This window comes from Cavia porcellus, unplaced genomic scaffold (genome assembly GCF_034190915.1).
Source record: "Cavia porcellus strain 051 isolate PalLab524CR breed Dunkin Hartley unplaced genomic scaffold, mCavPor4.1 scaffold_9, whole genome shotgun sequence".
In the NCBI taxonomy this organism is placed as follows: domain Eukaryota; kingdom Metazoa; phylum Chordata; class Mammalia; order Rodentia; family Caviidae; genus Cavia; species Cavia porcellus.
The window spans coordinates 63,396,311-63,411,160 of record NW_026947492.1 but is presented as its reverse complement, the minus strand read 5'-3'; the positions used below and the strand labels follow the sequence as shown (position 1 = coordinate 63,411,160).

General features: G+C 47.7%; 2 protein-coding genes across 13 annotated transcripts in view; both read right to left on the bottom strand.

Moving 5' to 3' along the window:
* The window catches only part of Stim1 (stromal interaction molecule 1), a 231,260-nt gene extending 216,444 nt beyond the window's left edge, over window positions 1–14,816 (bottom strand). The window contains exon 1 of the mRNA XM_063256600.1: window positions 14,706–14,816. Within this exon, the coding sequence (XP_063112670.1) occupies window positions 14,706–14,733 (28 nt within the window). The 5' untranslated portion in view covers window positions 14,734–14,816. The remainder of the gene's footprint in view (window positions 1–14,705) is intronic.
* Window positions 240–14,845, bottom strand: Pgap2 (post-GPI attachment to proteins 2). 12 transcript variants are annotated; one of them, XM_013145380.2, is made up of 9 exons: window positions 14,706–14,845; window positions 14,362–14,474; window positions 12,580–12,756; window positions 11,813–11,987; window positions 6,790–6,936; window positions 2,602–2,854; window positions 2,362–2,468; window positions 1,371–1,479; window positions 240–1,215 (listed from the first exon to the last, which is right to left on the bottom strand). In XM_013145380.2, the coding sequence occupies exons 3-9, from the start codon at window positions 12,699–12,701 to the stop codon at window positions 1,085–1,087; spliced, it is 1,044 nt and encodes a 347-aa protein (XP_013000834.1). In that variant the 5' UTR covers window positions 12,702–12,756; window positions 14,362–14,474; window positions 14,706–14,845; the 3' UTR covers window positions 240–1,084. The 12 variants fall into 12 exon arrangements, with proteins under 12 accessions (XP_013000834.1, XP_013000836.1, XP_013000839.1 ...); XM_013145382.2 differs by having other exon boundaries at window positions 2,374–2,468; XM_013145385.2 differs by lacking the exon at window positions 12,580–12,756 and having other exon boundaries at window positions 6,790–6,958.
* Window positions 14,846–14,850: the final 5 nt, after the last annotated feature.

Below are 14,850 nucleotides of genomic sequence, written 5' to 3'. Positions count from 1 at the left end.
GAACTCCCAGGCATGGCTTCCAGGCCTGGTTGTTACAAGGACAGCTGTCATTCCTGCTCACCAAAGTAGATGTTTAGACCAGCTTCAGGAGACTGAACCTAAAAACTTTGTTTCTGTCTCTCTCACTGTGTGTGTTTTAGAATACCCTGCCATGGATTTATTACCCCATTCTGAGTCCATCCTTCAAGTTAAGTACTTATCAAAGATACGAATCCTGAGGCTAGCAAGACTGCCCCATATTATTGGCAAAAATCAAAAATTTATTTTTATTTGCAATAAAATGTACAAGCACAAAAGCTCAGAGTTCAGGGGACTAGGGGACATAGAGGGACACCACGGAACCCATTTTAGGCTAGGGAGTTATGTCTCTGACCCCTCCACCCCAGGGTCTGTAAGCTAGTGATTTCAGAAATGAAGGGCAACACATGCTATGATGGTGCTTTTCCTGGACGGTCATCCTTCAGGTATAGAACACCACCTCATCAGAGATGAGCCGCACTGCAGAACCCATGGAAATCAGACAGCACACCTGCCCCTATCATGTATCTGAATACACCAAGGGTCAGATAGGAAAGAGTACACATGCTAGAGCACATACCAGTTCAAAGAAGTGAGGTCAGGATAGGACACCTGAGCAGTCTCAACAGGACTATGGCCACAGCCTGGATGCACATAGTAGATCACTAGACAAGTTAGGGGAGTGACCCGGAGAGACGCAGCTGTGGTTTTCAGGTAACAGACACTTCTCAGTGGTACCCAGCCTCAGAGAAAGGTGGGTGTATAAAGGCCAGAAACTACATGGTGGTTATAAACCTTGAGATTTTTTAGCACCAAGAGGTGGAGCTCTCCTGCCAGCTTGGCTTCTTGGGTCTTCTCAGTTAAGGGTGGTGTTACTTGAAGGTTCCTGTGCCTCTGAGGGTTGAGGAAAAGAAACCAGCAGTGCTGGGATCAGCCTTATGCTATGCCCTTCTACCCTTCTCCCTCCCCCAGCTTCAAAGGGCCCAGAAAGGAAATAACAAGATAGGGAAGGCCAGAGTTGTTTCTTGTTTCTCAACATTGGGCTCTCTTCCAGCAGCAGAGGGGTTTAGAATCGCTTTTCTTCGGGCTGAGAAGATATGAGCAGCTCTTTGTTCCCAAAGTCCCACCATGCTGTCATGTGGAATGCCATGTTGGTTAGGACAACGGTGTACTCCAGGATGGCAAAGATGGTGTAAACTGTTACAAGAACACAAGGAACAGGGCATGATGAACTTCCTGTTACCCCTTTTACAAGTCCCTTAAATTGCGATACTATTAGCACACCAAAACACAGTGACAACCAATGCCCCCTTGTCACTTATGACCATCTATAAATGTTAGCCTGGCCTTACCTCCAGCCTCACAATACATGTTGTGCCGGAAGTAGACAGCCAGAGCAGAGAAGAAGGCGACGAAGTTGATGATAAAGAGCCGCTGTTTCCAGCTGTAGGACTTGCGGTCCTAGGGGATGGGCTATCAGATCACTCTGGAGCTTGTACTGTGTTCATGGACAGCCTCCCCTCTTGTCCCCAGCTCCTAAGGACAGAGCTTTCCCTCCCTTGGCTCCCACAGTAATCATAGAAGGTGGTACCAACAGGAATGATGAGCAGGTCATACACCTGCATTTTGGAAACTGATAATGGGAAGATCCCTGTCCCTTTAATTTCAGAGGCAAAGAGTATGAAAGTTACATGGTCACCCACCAAATCAGCACTTCCATGTACTATAGGGCAGGGAAAGGCATGGATGCTGATGGGGCACTACAATTATTAGTCCCCTGCAGTCCCCTGCCAAAGTGTCTTTACCATACTGGAGCGCAGATGCTACCACTCAATCTCCCTAGTTGGAGCCTTCATCACTAAACGGTCATCTGCCATATTACCTAAACATAGTACTAGATTCTGACAGATCAATCACCCTTTAACCCAAGCCTCAGCTCCCACACCAATACCATACCCCTCTGCCAAGGTTCCTATTAAAACTCCAGTCTAGGGCTGGGGATTTAGCTCAGTGGCATAGGCGCCTGCCTTGCAAGCAGGTAGTTGTGAGTTCGATCCCTGGTACCGATTTAAAAAAAAAAAAAAAAAAAAAAAACTCCAGTCTAGCAGGGAGTGATGGTACATGCCAATAAGCCCAGCAGCGCTGGCTCAGGAGGCTGAGAAGGCCAGGGCTACATACATAGTAAGTTCAAGGCCAGCCTGAATCTCAGAGCAAGACCCTCTCCCAAAACAAAAACAAAACTAAACAACCCTCCAGTTCCCACGTCTTCATTACCCACATCCTAAGGACAGATGTCCTTGATTTTCTTCTGGGCACCTGGCGCCCAGTAAGTTTAGACCGTACCTCCTGACTTACTGTGTGCTTCTTGGTCAGCCGCCAGAGAACGCAGGTGAGGAGCATGTGACTGAGGGATGCCGCGATGAACACAATGAAAGCATTTTCATGGATGGCTGGAGGGAGAGAGGATGGTGTGCCCATAGCCAGAAGCGCCCTCACCCCAGGGTAGGAAGGTCTGTGTGCAAGAAGGGGCAGTCCGTCCCCTTCCCGAGCCCTTCTCCACCCGTCCCTCCTCTGAGCACCCACTGAAGTCCTCGGAGGAGGAGACATAGGTGAGCACTAGCAGCGCAAGGTTCTCGATGACGTTGAGGCTGAAGTTCAGGCGGCAGAGCAGGCGGTAGCCAGGACACGGGGAGGCGCAACCGAGGTAGTGGTTCCAGTAAGCGAAGGCCACCAGGAAGCGTGGCGCCGAGTGCAGGCCGATGCAGAAGCGCCACACATAACGCTGGGGTACCTCCCCACCAATGGCTGAGCTCACCGAAGGTAGATAGTTGGGTACCTAGGGAGTGGGCCGCATCTGGGATGGGGGTCTCCCCTAGCCCTCCCCAAGTCAGTCACAGGCCCTCAGAAGGCCCAGCCCCTTCCTTTCCAGAAGTTCTCCTTTAGCAACCCCAGCCCCACCCCAACCTTTCCTTTCCAGGTCCTGCTCAGTGTGTGCAGGTCTGTTTCCCAGCTAGCCTGGGGTCTATGCAGGGGCAGGGCTAGCCTTCTCTATCTCCCTACAAAGTGGAACCTGCGCTTATGGGCAGTTTGTGAGGTTCAGGTGCTCCCTATTCCTGGAGTCCGGAGTCTGGAGATGGATTCCCTATGGAAATCTCAGTAATCTAGAACTCCAGATTCAGTCCTGAGAGATGAGTTACTGACAATCTATCCTTTTGAAAAGTACTGAGCTGCTCCTGTTAGTGCTCCCTGCTTCATTCATTCCTCTGGGCAGGGCTGCTAAGGTGATAGAGGGTTCCATGAGATAGACCAGAAAGGTATCTCTATCCTGTTCATGTTTAAGAAAGTGGGTGCTTCTAACCTGGCCTGAGGAAAATGACCTTGTTCTTATGCATTTCTCCTTTCCATCTTTCTCAGTGCCTGGAACTCCTCATTCCTGAAAACACTGCAACCTTACTTCTTCAGGCTGAGAAAGAAGGGGGTGGTGGTACTTATAGGACTACAATGAGCAGTGTGGAGATGTCTGACTTTCTCTCCCCTTGCCTTTTGCTATTTAATTCAGAATGGCTTTGAGGGGGCTGGGGATTTAGCTCAGCGGCATGAGCACCTGCCTTGCAAGCAGGCAGTCATGAGTTCGATCCCCGGTACCGATAAAAAAGAAAAAGACAAAAAAAAAAAAAAAAAAATCAGAATGGCTTTGAACTCACAGCAATCCTTCTGCCTCGGCCTCCCAAGTGCTGGGATTACAAACATAGCACCACACCCAGCAGAAGAAGGATCTCTTAAACTCCCGGTATACAACAGTACTTTGCAAATTTTATTGTTTTGTTTTGAGACAGGGTCTTGCTATGTAGTTCAGGTTGGCCTCGCAACTCATGGTAATCCTCCTGCCTCAGTCTCCCGAGTGCTGAGATTACAGGCATGTGCCACCACACCCCACAGGACTTTGCAAACTTTAATAACACATAAAACTCACTGGGTAGTTGTGTGAAAATGTGGGTTTAGAACTTGAAAATCTGCATCTTTAAGATACCCAAACTAGAAGCTGGCAGACCACTGCCCACACTTTTTGTGAATATTTTTAGACACTCAACAAGGGCCAGAGCAGTGTCAGAGCCCAGCAACCCAGCAAGAGAATGACCCTACTCAAAATATACAGGGACCAGTCTTTAGGGATGAAATTCTGGAAGGTTCCTTCCTTTATTCCAAGGAAGATGTTAAATGAATCTTGTGGTAGCAATACTGGTGGTGATTTACAAGCAAGGGCTGGGCTTGTGGGAGGGTCAGTGAGGCACTTCAGAGTCTCCACAAAAGAGGAGATGGGTTCCCCTCAACACTGTTAGAGAAAACTACAGTCTTCTCAATGAGAAGACCCCGCTGTTGAAGCCATGGCTTGAGGTACCATAGCTTCAGACAAATTCAGATATTTACTGACTAATCAGTAAAAAACCAGCATGAAGCTTTGCAACTTCACAAAGCTAAGTCTGTGTCCCAGCTCTCCCTTTATTATCTGTGTGACTCTGAGCAATGCATTTCACCTCTCTGAGCTCCAGTTTCCAAGCTGGTAATGGGTATAACACCACCTACCTTGCAGGGTAACTATGAATTTCTAACACATGCAAAGCCATCTGCAGGATTTCCCACACAGTGAGTACAGTAAGTGCTTTCTTGAAAAGCCTGCAAGATGCTGTGAGCTACATGGCCATTTGGCATAAGAAGGCCTTCTCATGAGAGATGGTACCCAAGACAGACCTCCTGCTCTCCTTAACTGATATGTTAGCCTCTCTGTTCCCAAGTTAGATTAGTGAAAGTGTTGCCTCTATTGCCTCGTTCTGAAGACTGTTCCCTAATCTCAGTTAGCTTAAGTGAGCAGGACTAGTGCCTAAAGCGTAACTGGACAGTTTGAAGCATTCAAGGGCACTGAACTCTGACTGATAATTGGATAGATAAATAATGAAGCTGGAGGAAGTAGGGGTGGGGATGAAGACCCTCTGATGGCTAGTCTTCACAAATTTCTCTCTGATTAGGAGGAGAGGTGGGATTCTAAGAGCAGGGACTGTCTCTTACGTAACACACACACACACACACACACACACACACACACACACTCAGATCCATATACCCCCCTCCTTCTACTCCCATCCCAAGCACATAAATTATCCACCCACAAACTCTACCAACAACAAGTAACACAGGGAGCTACCAGCTCAGCCCAAACCTCCTCATGAGTACAGAGCTAAAAAAAAGTACTAGGGCCAGGTAGATAACTCCTTCCTACCAGGGCAATGGAAGAAAAACTCATAAAGGGAGAGTTCTAAAAACTCCTCCATCAGATTCTGCCATTAGAGATCATTTCTTTGGCCTCAGATAAAGTCTCCTCAAATTATAGATGACTTCTCTATCTTCCTTGTTGCCTATCCCCCTCTTAGCAACTGGACAAAACTCTAGTTCCTGTAAATTCTTCTTGCTGCTCCTCTCTGAACTTCATCTTCCCCGTCTTCACAGTACTCACCTTAGCTCTGGCCTCCAGTAGTATTAGCCACGCACTAATATCCCCCTGGTCTTCTCTCTCTCTCTCTCTCTTTAGTCTTTTTTTTTTTTTTTTTTTTTGTCTTTTTCCTTCTTATCGGTACCAGGGATCGAACTCACGACTGCCTGCTTTCAAGGCAGGCACTTATGCTGCTGAGCTAAACCCCCAGCCCCTCTCTTTAGTCTTTTTGAGACAGGGTCTCACTATGCAGTTCAGGCTGGTCTTGAGCTCATTTTGTAGCCCAGACTGATCTCAAACTTGAACTACCCTCCTATCTCAGCCTCCAAAGTGCTGAGATACATGGTCTCCCTACTCTTGTCCTTTCCTTTTAGTCTGTTCTTCACACAAGAATTATAGTCATCTTTCAAAGCTCAAATCTGATCATGGCCCTTTTCCTACTTGAAATCTTTCCAAGGCTTTCTCTTGCCCCTGCTCCAGGATAAAATTCAAATTGTCAGCCTAATGTCCATAAAAACCTTTCTGTACCACCATCACCACCATTGTCACCACCTACAAACAACAACACCTTTGCCTCTAAGAAGGAAGCCTTCCCCAATGTCTACTTGGAATTAAGAGTCTCCCATGAGCCCTTAAAGTCCCTGTGTTCATGTTTATCACAACAAAAATCCCAACTTACTATGTTATGACTGTATCTAAGAACTGCTTCTTGCAGAAATGAAATCTGAGGGCAAGTCCATGTTCAGCTAGGTGCCTCGGACACAGAACTTCTCTGCCCCTGACCCTCAGGACTGACCTTGGAAGCTGGAGTCCATCTAGGCTGAACTTAATCTTCTTCTAACCCATATGTACACACACACACACACACACACACACACACACACATACACACACACACACTTTTTCCTGTACTGGGACTCAAACTCACGAGTTCATGCCTGCCAGGCAGGCGCTGTGCCAAATCTGTATCCCCAGCCTTCTCTGTCTTTTTGAGACAGGCTCTTGCTATGCAGGTCAGGCTGGCCTTGAGCTCACTTTGTAGCCCAGGCTGGTCTCAAACTTGCAGCAATCCTCCTCCCTCAGCCACCTGAGTGCTGGGATTACACCACTACACCTGATTCCTCTTCCAGTTCTTGAAGGACTGTGACTATACTGAGACTCAGTCTTATTCTCCATCCTTTTGCCTTTCTCCTCTCTAACCTTCTGTGTCTTTCCCACTCTGATTTCTACTTACCACTATGTGCTGACCTAGCCTTAACCCAGGTTCTGGGAAGCCTGGCACTCACCCCACAGTCAGTGGCCACTGTGTACTCAAAGTGGAACACCAGAGACCAGATGATGCAGTAGAAGAAGCCGAACACAGGGAAAGTGATGACCCAACAGACCATGGTTGTAAATCGCAGCCGGAACACGGTCGCATCGGGGTCCAAGGGCTGGGAAGTCGCAGAGAACATCCTGTAGGGAGTGGCCCAAGCAGGGCAAGGAATACAACTTGGGGCCTGGTGGGACACCTGAGTCTGGAAAAGGGAAGCCCTTAGCACACTTAGAGTATGAAGAAAACTAAAAATGGTAGAAAGGGCATATGGAGAAGAAGACTGTGCAGAAGAGGAGGTACAGAGAGAGGCAGAAGTGGAGTGGCATGGACAGCTCTTAGGAACCCTAAGCACACTGAGTAGAAGCTCCCAGAGGCCTAGATGTAAGAACTCTGATAGCTCATCTCACTCTTACAACCCTGACAGCCCCTAAGGAGAAGGATTAGAAGTGCAAAGGTTATTCTTCCAATCTTACAGAAAGGCAGACTGAGATCCAGAACCTTGTCAGAATCAAAAAATAGCTTCTTGTCACTTAATAGCTTAAGACTCAGAAAAAAAAAAAGAAAAAAAATTACAATGTGTTATGTATATGAACCAACTGCCCACAAGGAATGTAATCATTATGTTCTGCAAACATGTATCAAAAGGGCTCAGGATGTAGCTCAGTGGTCGTTCTTGCCTAGCATGCAAAAGGCACTGAGTTCAATCTCATATACACACATGCACAACAGTATCAATAAAAATATGAGAAGAAAAGACTGAATTGAGCAGAGTATCTTGCACAAAGGAGCCTTGGCTAAAAATGGCTACAGCCCTCCCACTGACCCTGACCTACGCATTCCTCTTCCTCACCCAAATTCAACTAGCAAGGAATGGTGGGAGTGTCCTACAACCCATTTCAGTGGGGGCCACAGTCTGCCAGCCCTCCCACCCTCAGGGTCTGAATGAGCCATGCCTCAGGCCAGCAGGACCCTGATCCCATAATATCAAGGACTCTGCAGAGGCCCAGATTCCCATCTCCTCCCTCTCTAAAAAGACCATGTCTCCCAAAGAAAAGTTTGGGGGAAGCTGAGGGTCATGGGGGCTTTCTCCACTCAGTTGGTGGGGCCAACTTAAGAAGCTTCTGTCCAGGTCAGACGCAGACCCAGGACCTGGGTTTCATCACTTTCTCCTCCCTCCTGGCAAAGAACTCCCCACAACTACTCTCCAGACCACTACAACCGATTGACCAATTGAGACAGACGGATAAAGCTTTCTATTAACAGGCCCAGAACCAGATCTCCCCTTGGGACTCATACTTCCCTTCATTATGAAGACCCCAGTCCACTGATCCAGCTCCTTATCAGGGACGAGGTCTCACTAGGTAACACTCACATTGGATGGTGAAGAATCTGGAGCTTGGATTGAAGGCTCTAGCCAGACTGAGACTGCTCCAAGCCTGCAGGTCCCACCCTCAACTCCTGCCCTCCCGCCCACAGAGCCCAGTTCTCCATGCCTGCCCAGCACACAGCCTTCTCAAGATCAACAAGCCGTGTCATAAATCCAGGAACACTCTGCAACAGTACAAAAAGATAGTGGCTGAGGTCAGCCCACTGGGGCTTCTTTGCCAGGGGTGGGGGTGGAGATCTTTGCGAGGGCTGTGTTCAGGAATACAGGCAGGTTTCTAGGAAGGAAAAAGGAGAAGGCAGAATGGGATCACAGGACTCACTATGTATATCTTGAAACCAGTGAGTAACTGGCTAATTCTGTTGTAACAGAACAAGACCCAATATTGAGTATCAGTGTCCAGCCTTTACCTATAGCTAATGGAAGTTCAGGTGCATTAATAGATGTCTCAACGCCAGTAAGAGGAATGAACAATCCTGCTTTTGACTCTACTGCCCAGAGCACCTGAAGTCCTAAGCCCAAATCAAGGTCTGGCATAGAGGAAATGCTAGTTACCAACTGAATCAAGTCCAAGGCTACACTCAGGGTGAAGAGGAGGCAATGTCCTGGGAAGGCTGCCTGATAATAGAGCTGTGCTCTTTAAGACAGACTCGGGGATCCCCACTGCTGCCTTCTTGTTTCTGCAGGGCTGACCTAAAGCTATGAGAAGAAAGTATCTCTATGGCTATCAAAGTAGAACCAGAGACAAGAGTAGAAATCACCAGAAAGAAAATCTGTACTTACCGCAAGAAAGAGCTTGTTAAATATTAGTTATCTTTATTTATTTAGTCTTTTTGAAACAGGGTTTCGCTATGCAGTTCAAACTGGCCTTGACCTCCTTTATAGCCCAGGCTGATCTCAAACTTGCCACAATCCTCCTGCTTCAGCCTCTGAGAGCTGGGATTGCAGGTGTGTACCACCACACCCAGTTAAATATTCGTTATTAAAACTGCTTTACAATAGGTTACCCAGAGGCCAGGGATTTAGCTCAGTGGTGCAAGGGCAAGTACCTGTGTGGCTGGCTCGAGGTCATGAGTTTGATCCCTGATACCAAAAAAAAAAGAATAGGTTACCCAAAGAGGAAGGAAGCTCCCCGTCACTAGGGATGTGCAAGCAGACACAAAGTTATCAATTACTGATGTGTTGGACTAAGCTGTTTCTTTCATTCCTAGGATTGGCCATTCCTGACATATTCTAGATGGAAAATTCAAAACATATATGAAAAGTTCCAGTTGGATCCAACAGGGGAGTTCCAGGAGGTAGAAATAAAATACTCCTGGGGCTGGGGATTTAGCTCAGCAGCATAAGCGCCTGCCTTGCAAGCAGGCAGTCATGAGTTAGGTCCCTGTTACCAATTAAAAAAAAAAATAAAATAAAATACTCCCAAGATCAGTCAGCCTAGTACCCCTCTGGCAACTCCCATATCTTTGTTATCTAGTTAGTATACCAAGAGTAGGTAATAGATGCAAGGTATGCTAAGGGTATTGATCCCATTAGCCCTCAGGGCGAGGCTTGTGCTATACAAATATTATCATTTATTTGAACTACAATTACCTTATATCATGCCTTACTTTTCTTAGGGCACTGGGCTGGGGGTAAGGTCAAGAGAAGGCGATGAGTTCCTATTTACTCAACAAATACCTCCTGACTCAGACAGAGTGCCTACCCTCAAGGAGATCCTGGTCTGATGGACAAGATAGATATAAGTACAAGTATGATATGACAGAAATGTATGAGAGATAGATAAGTGAGACTCTGTCTCCAAAAAAATTATTTTTTTAAAGAGTGTGGGGATAGGGGCCTGGGGATTTAGCTCAGCGGCATAAGCGCCTGCCTTGGAAGCAGGCAGTCCTGAGTTTGATCCCTGGTACCGGTAAAAACAAAAAAGACCAAAAAAAAAAAAAAAAAAAAGAGAGTGTGAGGATAATAGCTCAGTATAAAGACCCTGGGTTCAAGCCCCAATACCATGAAAGAAAGAAATAAGGAAAGATAACAAGGAACTGAAAGCACCCAGAGAAGAAAGTGATTAAGTCTGATCTAAGAAGGCAAGGAGAAGCTTTCTAGGGGATGACATATCTTAGGAAAAATTTTAGGATGGGCATGAGTTATCTAGAGAAATGGGAATATTTGATACATGACCTAAGGTAAGTATTAGATCAGGAAAGGGTGATGCTTCCCTTCAGATCACCTGGTCACTTCTTTTTCTTCCAGTCCTGTTTCTTTTGATAGCTCCAGTTTCAAGTCTCATCAGATGGGTGCCTAGAACTCAAGGCTCATGTCTACCCATGGACAAATCAGGAGGAGAAACCTTAAAGTCATGTGAACAAAAGGAGAAGGCCTCCACCCCAAAATCCTAGGCAAACTGCTCTGCTAGTCCTAGCCCTTCCTCTGTAGCAGATGCCCTTTACAGGAAGTTGGAGCGCTCTCTCTGAAGCTAGCGCCAAAGGGCCCATGTCCAGGCTCTGCCTGTTTTCTGATCTAGAGCCTCCAGGCTAATTTCATCTCCCCTGCCTTCCACCCTGACAATTTATTCTCTTCACACTCTCCAATCGACTTTTCCATTCTTTTCCTACCTGCAGCTCTATGTTAGCCCTGGAAAGAAACCGGGCAGGAATCACCAAACTCACTTTGTTTTTTATCTTTTTGTTAGTGCTGAAGATTGAACCCAGAGTCTTTGCACTGAGCTCTCTGTGCAACACTTTTTTATTTTTCACTTGTGACAGGGTCTGACTAAATCACAAAGTTGCCCAGCCTGGGATTCTTTTTCCTCAACCTCCTGAGTAGTAGGATTATAGGTATATGCCACCACACCCCGCTCAACCTCATTTTAGATATTACATCAGCCAACTAAAACTCAGTTTTTAGGTCTCAGGTAGTACAGAGTCAGTGAATGAACTAGGATAAACAGCAGTCAACACAGGTCTCATCTCATTTACTCCAATGCCTAACCAAGAAAGGATTTTCATATGTTCCTTTACAGCCCTGGTACCCCCCTAACCCTCTCCAGAGAGTAAATTGCCATCTACAGAATCTTAGAAGGCATGGGACACACCCCAGAACACATACACATCTACATAATTAGATCCCAAACAAATAGGCAAATAGTTTCTCTCATACACATGCCATACTCGGAGCCATGTAAACATCATGGCCCCCAGAATCAGTTTCTCTCCCCTGCACACACACACACACACACACACACACACACACTTCCACAGTGACAGGCACAAGCTTACAGTTCTATAATACAGGACCCAAATGCCCCCTAGCGCAGTCCTCTTTTCTTCTCTCTCCAGAAAACTCTGGGGCTCCTGAATATGCTATGAAGTAATGACTGGGTTCTGAATTTGGAGGTTGCCCAGTCTCAGTGGCCCCAACCCCTAGAACCTTCATGGAAGGTAGAGATTGATCCTTAAGTCCTCAATTTTCAAGCACCTCCAAGTGGCCCAAAGTGTCTGATGGACCCCACTGGAGAGCTTGATACTTGATTAAAAGTAGAATTAAGATCTAAAAACAGATCCAAAAAGGGCCTAAATATGAGGTGTCAGGGCTCCCAAACCCCAAACCCTACCCCACAGTGTGTGGCCGTTGTCTCCTTGAAGTGGAAGAGCAGGGACCAGAGGATGCAGAAGAAGAAGGCGACAAGTGGACAGCAGACCGTGACCAGGGCCACCAAGGTGAAGCGGAGCCGGACCAGGGTCCCATCCCGGTCCAGCGGCAGTGGGACCTGGTACATCTTGTCAGACCTGAGGATGGAGTGGCATGCTGTCAGGGCCCCAGGCAGCAGGGCTGGGACTGAGAGGCAAAGTCTGCTCAGTCCTCAACTTAGCTGCGGTGTAGTGTGAGGACTCTGAGAAGAAAGTCTCCTAAACCTGGACAGTTCCTCCCCTGGATGAGGAAGCCTGACTCAGAATCCCAAAACAACACTCAGCTGCAATTTCAGAGGAAAGACAATGAACCCAATCTGTACTGGGATAAAGCCTGAATAACTATATTGGCAGACCTTCTCCTCAGACTGCTGCCTGGTCCGAGAGGCCTAGGATTATAGGCTAATTTATCTAATCTCTCATTATTTCAAGAACACCACCACCAAAAAACAAAAACAAAAACCAGGCATGGTGGCTTACACCTAGCCTCTATTGTGGATTCAAGACTAGCCTAAACTGCATAGCAAGATGCTGTCTCAATAAACAAAACCAACAAACCAAAAACAAAACCCCTAAAACCCAAAAACAACCAACCAGAGAGTAGATGGCCCATCACCTCCCCAAAACTTCTGAACCTCAGGCTCAAACCCCAGGCTTAAGATCTCTCATCAGCTCTCATAGCTTCACCCACCAGCTCAGGTCCTTTCCTGCACCTCTAGCCCCTTTTTGGGCTCTCTGTGCAGGTCCAGTACTGGTCCACAGCAGCAGGGACTCCATGGAAGCTGGCAGAACCTCGACCTCCTGCTGCCTCATGTGCTCGGAGGGTGAAAGGCTTTGCAGAATCAGGCCTGGCACTCGCCTGGGCTTGCTGTTTGTAGGAGAGAGCCGCCTGGTCAGCTTCTGGAGGTTTCCCTGTACCCAGGGGCCTGTCCACCCCCTCAGATTAGGCAAGAGCTCTTGAGGACAGTAATTTCTCCCTCATAAATAGCAGTAGCCTCAGGTCAGGAATTGTACTGACATACACCAACAATCCTAACCCAGCCTCCTTCAACGTATTGAAAGAGACGCTAAGGCAGGAATTTACTCAGTGTCATATAACAAATCAATAGAAAAGCCAGCAGCAGGGAGATGCAGGGACTACAAAGAGTTACACACTGCAGCTCTCACTTTCTTTGAGCCCTTCCCCTCTGGGTCAGAGCTCTGGGCAATAAGGTAAGATCAGGATTTGGAGAGGGAGAGAAAAGAGGTGCTTTATATATAAGAAAAAGAAAGGGAAAACCAAATCCCACATAAATGATTCATCAACCCTGTTTCCATTGTAAAGATAGAGAAAACAAGATCCAAAGGGAGAAAAGCCCTTCCTCAAAACTGAGCCTAAAGGAAAAGGCAAGCCCAGAACTTAGGCTTCTTGGAGCCAAGATCCAGATACATAAAGAACCTGTTCTTCTGGTCTCACAGCCTCACCAAATCAAGTCTTAACTCTTTTTGGCTCCACCCTCAGAACTCTGCTCTCTTGTCCCTTCCTCAAGAACTCTGACCTCATTTTGGGTGGTGTCCTAGCATTCCAAAATGAGTAAGACGGATATGCTTGCCATTCTCATCTACCTTCCCCACCAGCCTCTCTGCCAAGATCAATCAGGCAAACCGTGCCAATTTCTCAAGTTCTGCTCTCCCTGTGTGTGTGTGTGTTGTGGGGGGTGGGAATCAGAGATCCCCCCCGGGGGATTTTTGGATGCCCAACACATTCCTTGGAACATCCCTAAATGAACTGTAAGTCCCTTAGAGCGCTCCATACCTGAGGAGTACCTTGCCCACCCTGTCCAAACTCAGACTCTATAGTTGGAGTAGATCTACCTCAACCCCTTCCAACTTTTCTGCCAGAAACCTGCTGCTTCATATCCCTCAGGAATCAACAGGGCTTCAGTGAATGAAAAGGTCCTATCTCTCAGGAAGGCGAGTGAGGTGGTAATCCATCCAGTCTCAGAAACAAATAAACAGAAAACTACAATAAAGGACAATCTGTTACGCTTCTTGGACGTATGCCTGGCCCCTCTTAGCTGTGTGACTTTGGACAGGTCACATACCCTCTCTGAGCCTGCTTCCATAGTTGTGCAATGGGAAGATCACATTAGATTTAGGTTACTTCCAAGGCCTCTCACACCTCAAGACAGGCAGCTCATTACCTGCCTGTTCAACCCCAGGCAGCTTTAATTTCCTCTTAAGTACCGTGTAACTGAACATTGCTTTCTTAGGAGCATCCCCACCTCATCTTCAAAGTTCCTAGAGAACTTCCTACCACCATACCCCATCAAAAACCACATTTGCGGGTGTCTGCTAGGCAGTAGGCATCCAGCTCGGCACTGCTATACACTGTCTTTTAATTCTCGCTACAATCTACTAGATAGGCCCCATAGTCTATGTTTCCATTTTACAGCAGAGGAAACTGAGGCTTATAACGATTATAAGCACTTACTCAAAAATCAGGCTTCTAACTGGCTGAGCTGGGATGTGAAACTAGTCTATGAGGTTCCGAGGCTCCCCTAGGCCTTCATCGCCACATCTGGGGTGAAACCTGTCCGGGAGGCCCTGCAGAGTAAAGAAAGGAGAGTTCAAGCCCGGCACACCTAGTGCCCTGTCGGAGGGAAAGGAGGCGGCCAGCTCAAAGCGTCCGCAAGGAAGCGGCTCCAGCAAACTGAGTGGGTGCAGCAGGAGGGCAGGCACCGAGACCCAGAGCCTGGGGCCCGGTCCAGTGGAGGTCGGACCGCGTGGCCGAGCTCCCGCTTTGGGGCTGCCGGGCGTGTGAGTCCTCGTACTCACCCAAGCGGTGGTGGCGAGGAGGCCACATCGGAGCCGGGGTACCCCGGGGTGCCCGGCCCGGCCCGGCCGGGGCGAGCGGCGGGGGGCGGACGGCGCGGGAGCAGCGCGGGGCGGGGCCGGCGCGCACGGGGCGGAACTTAGGGAG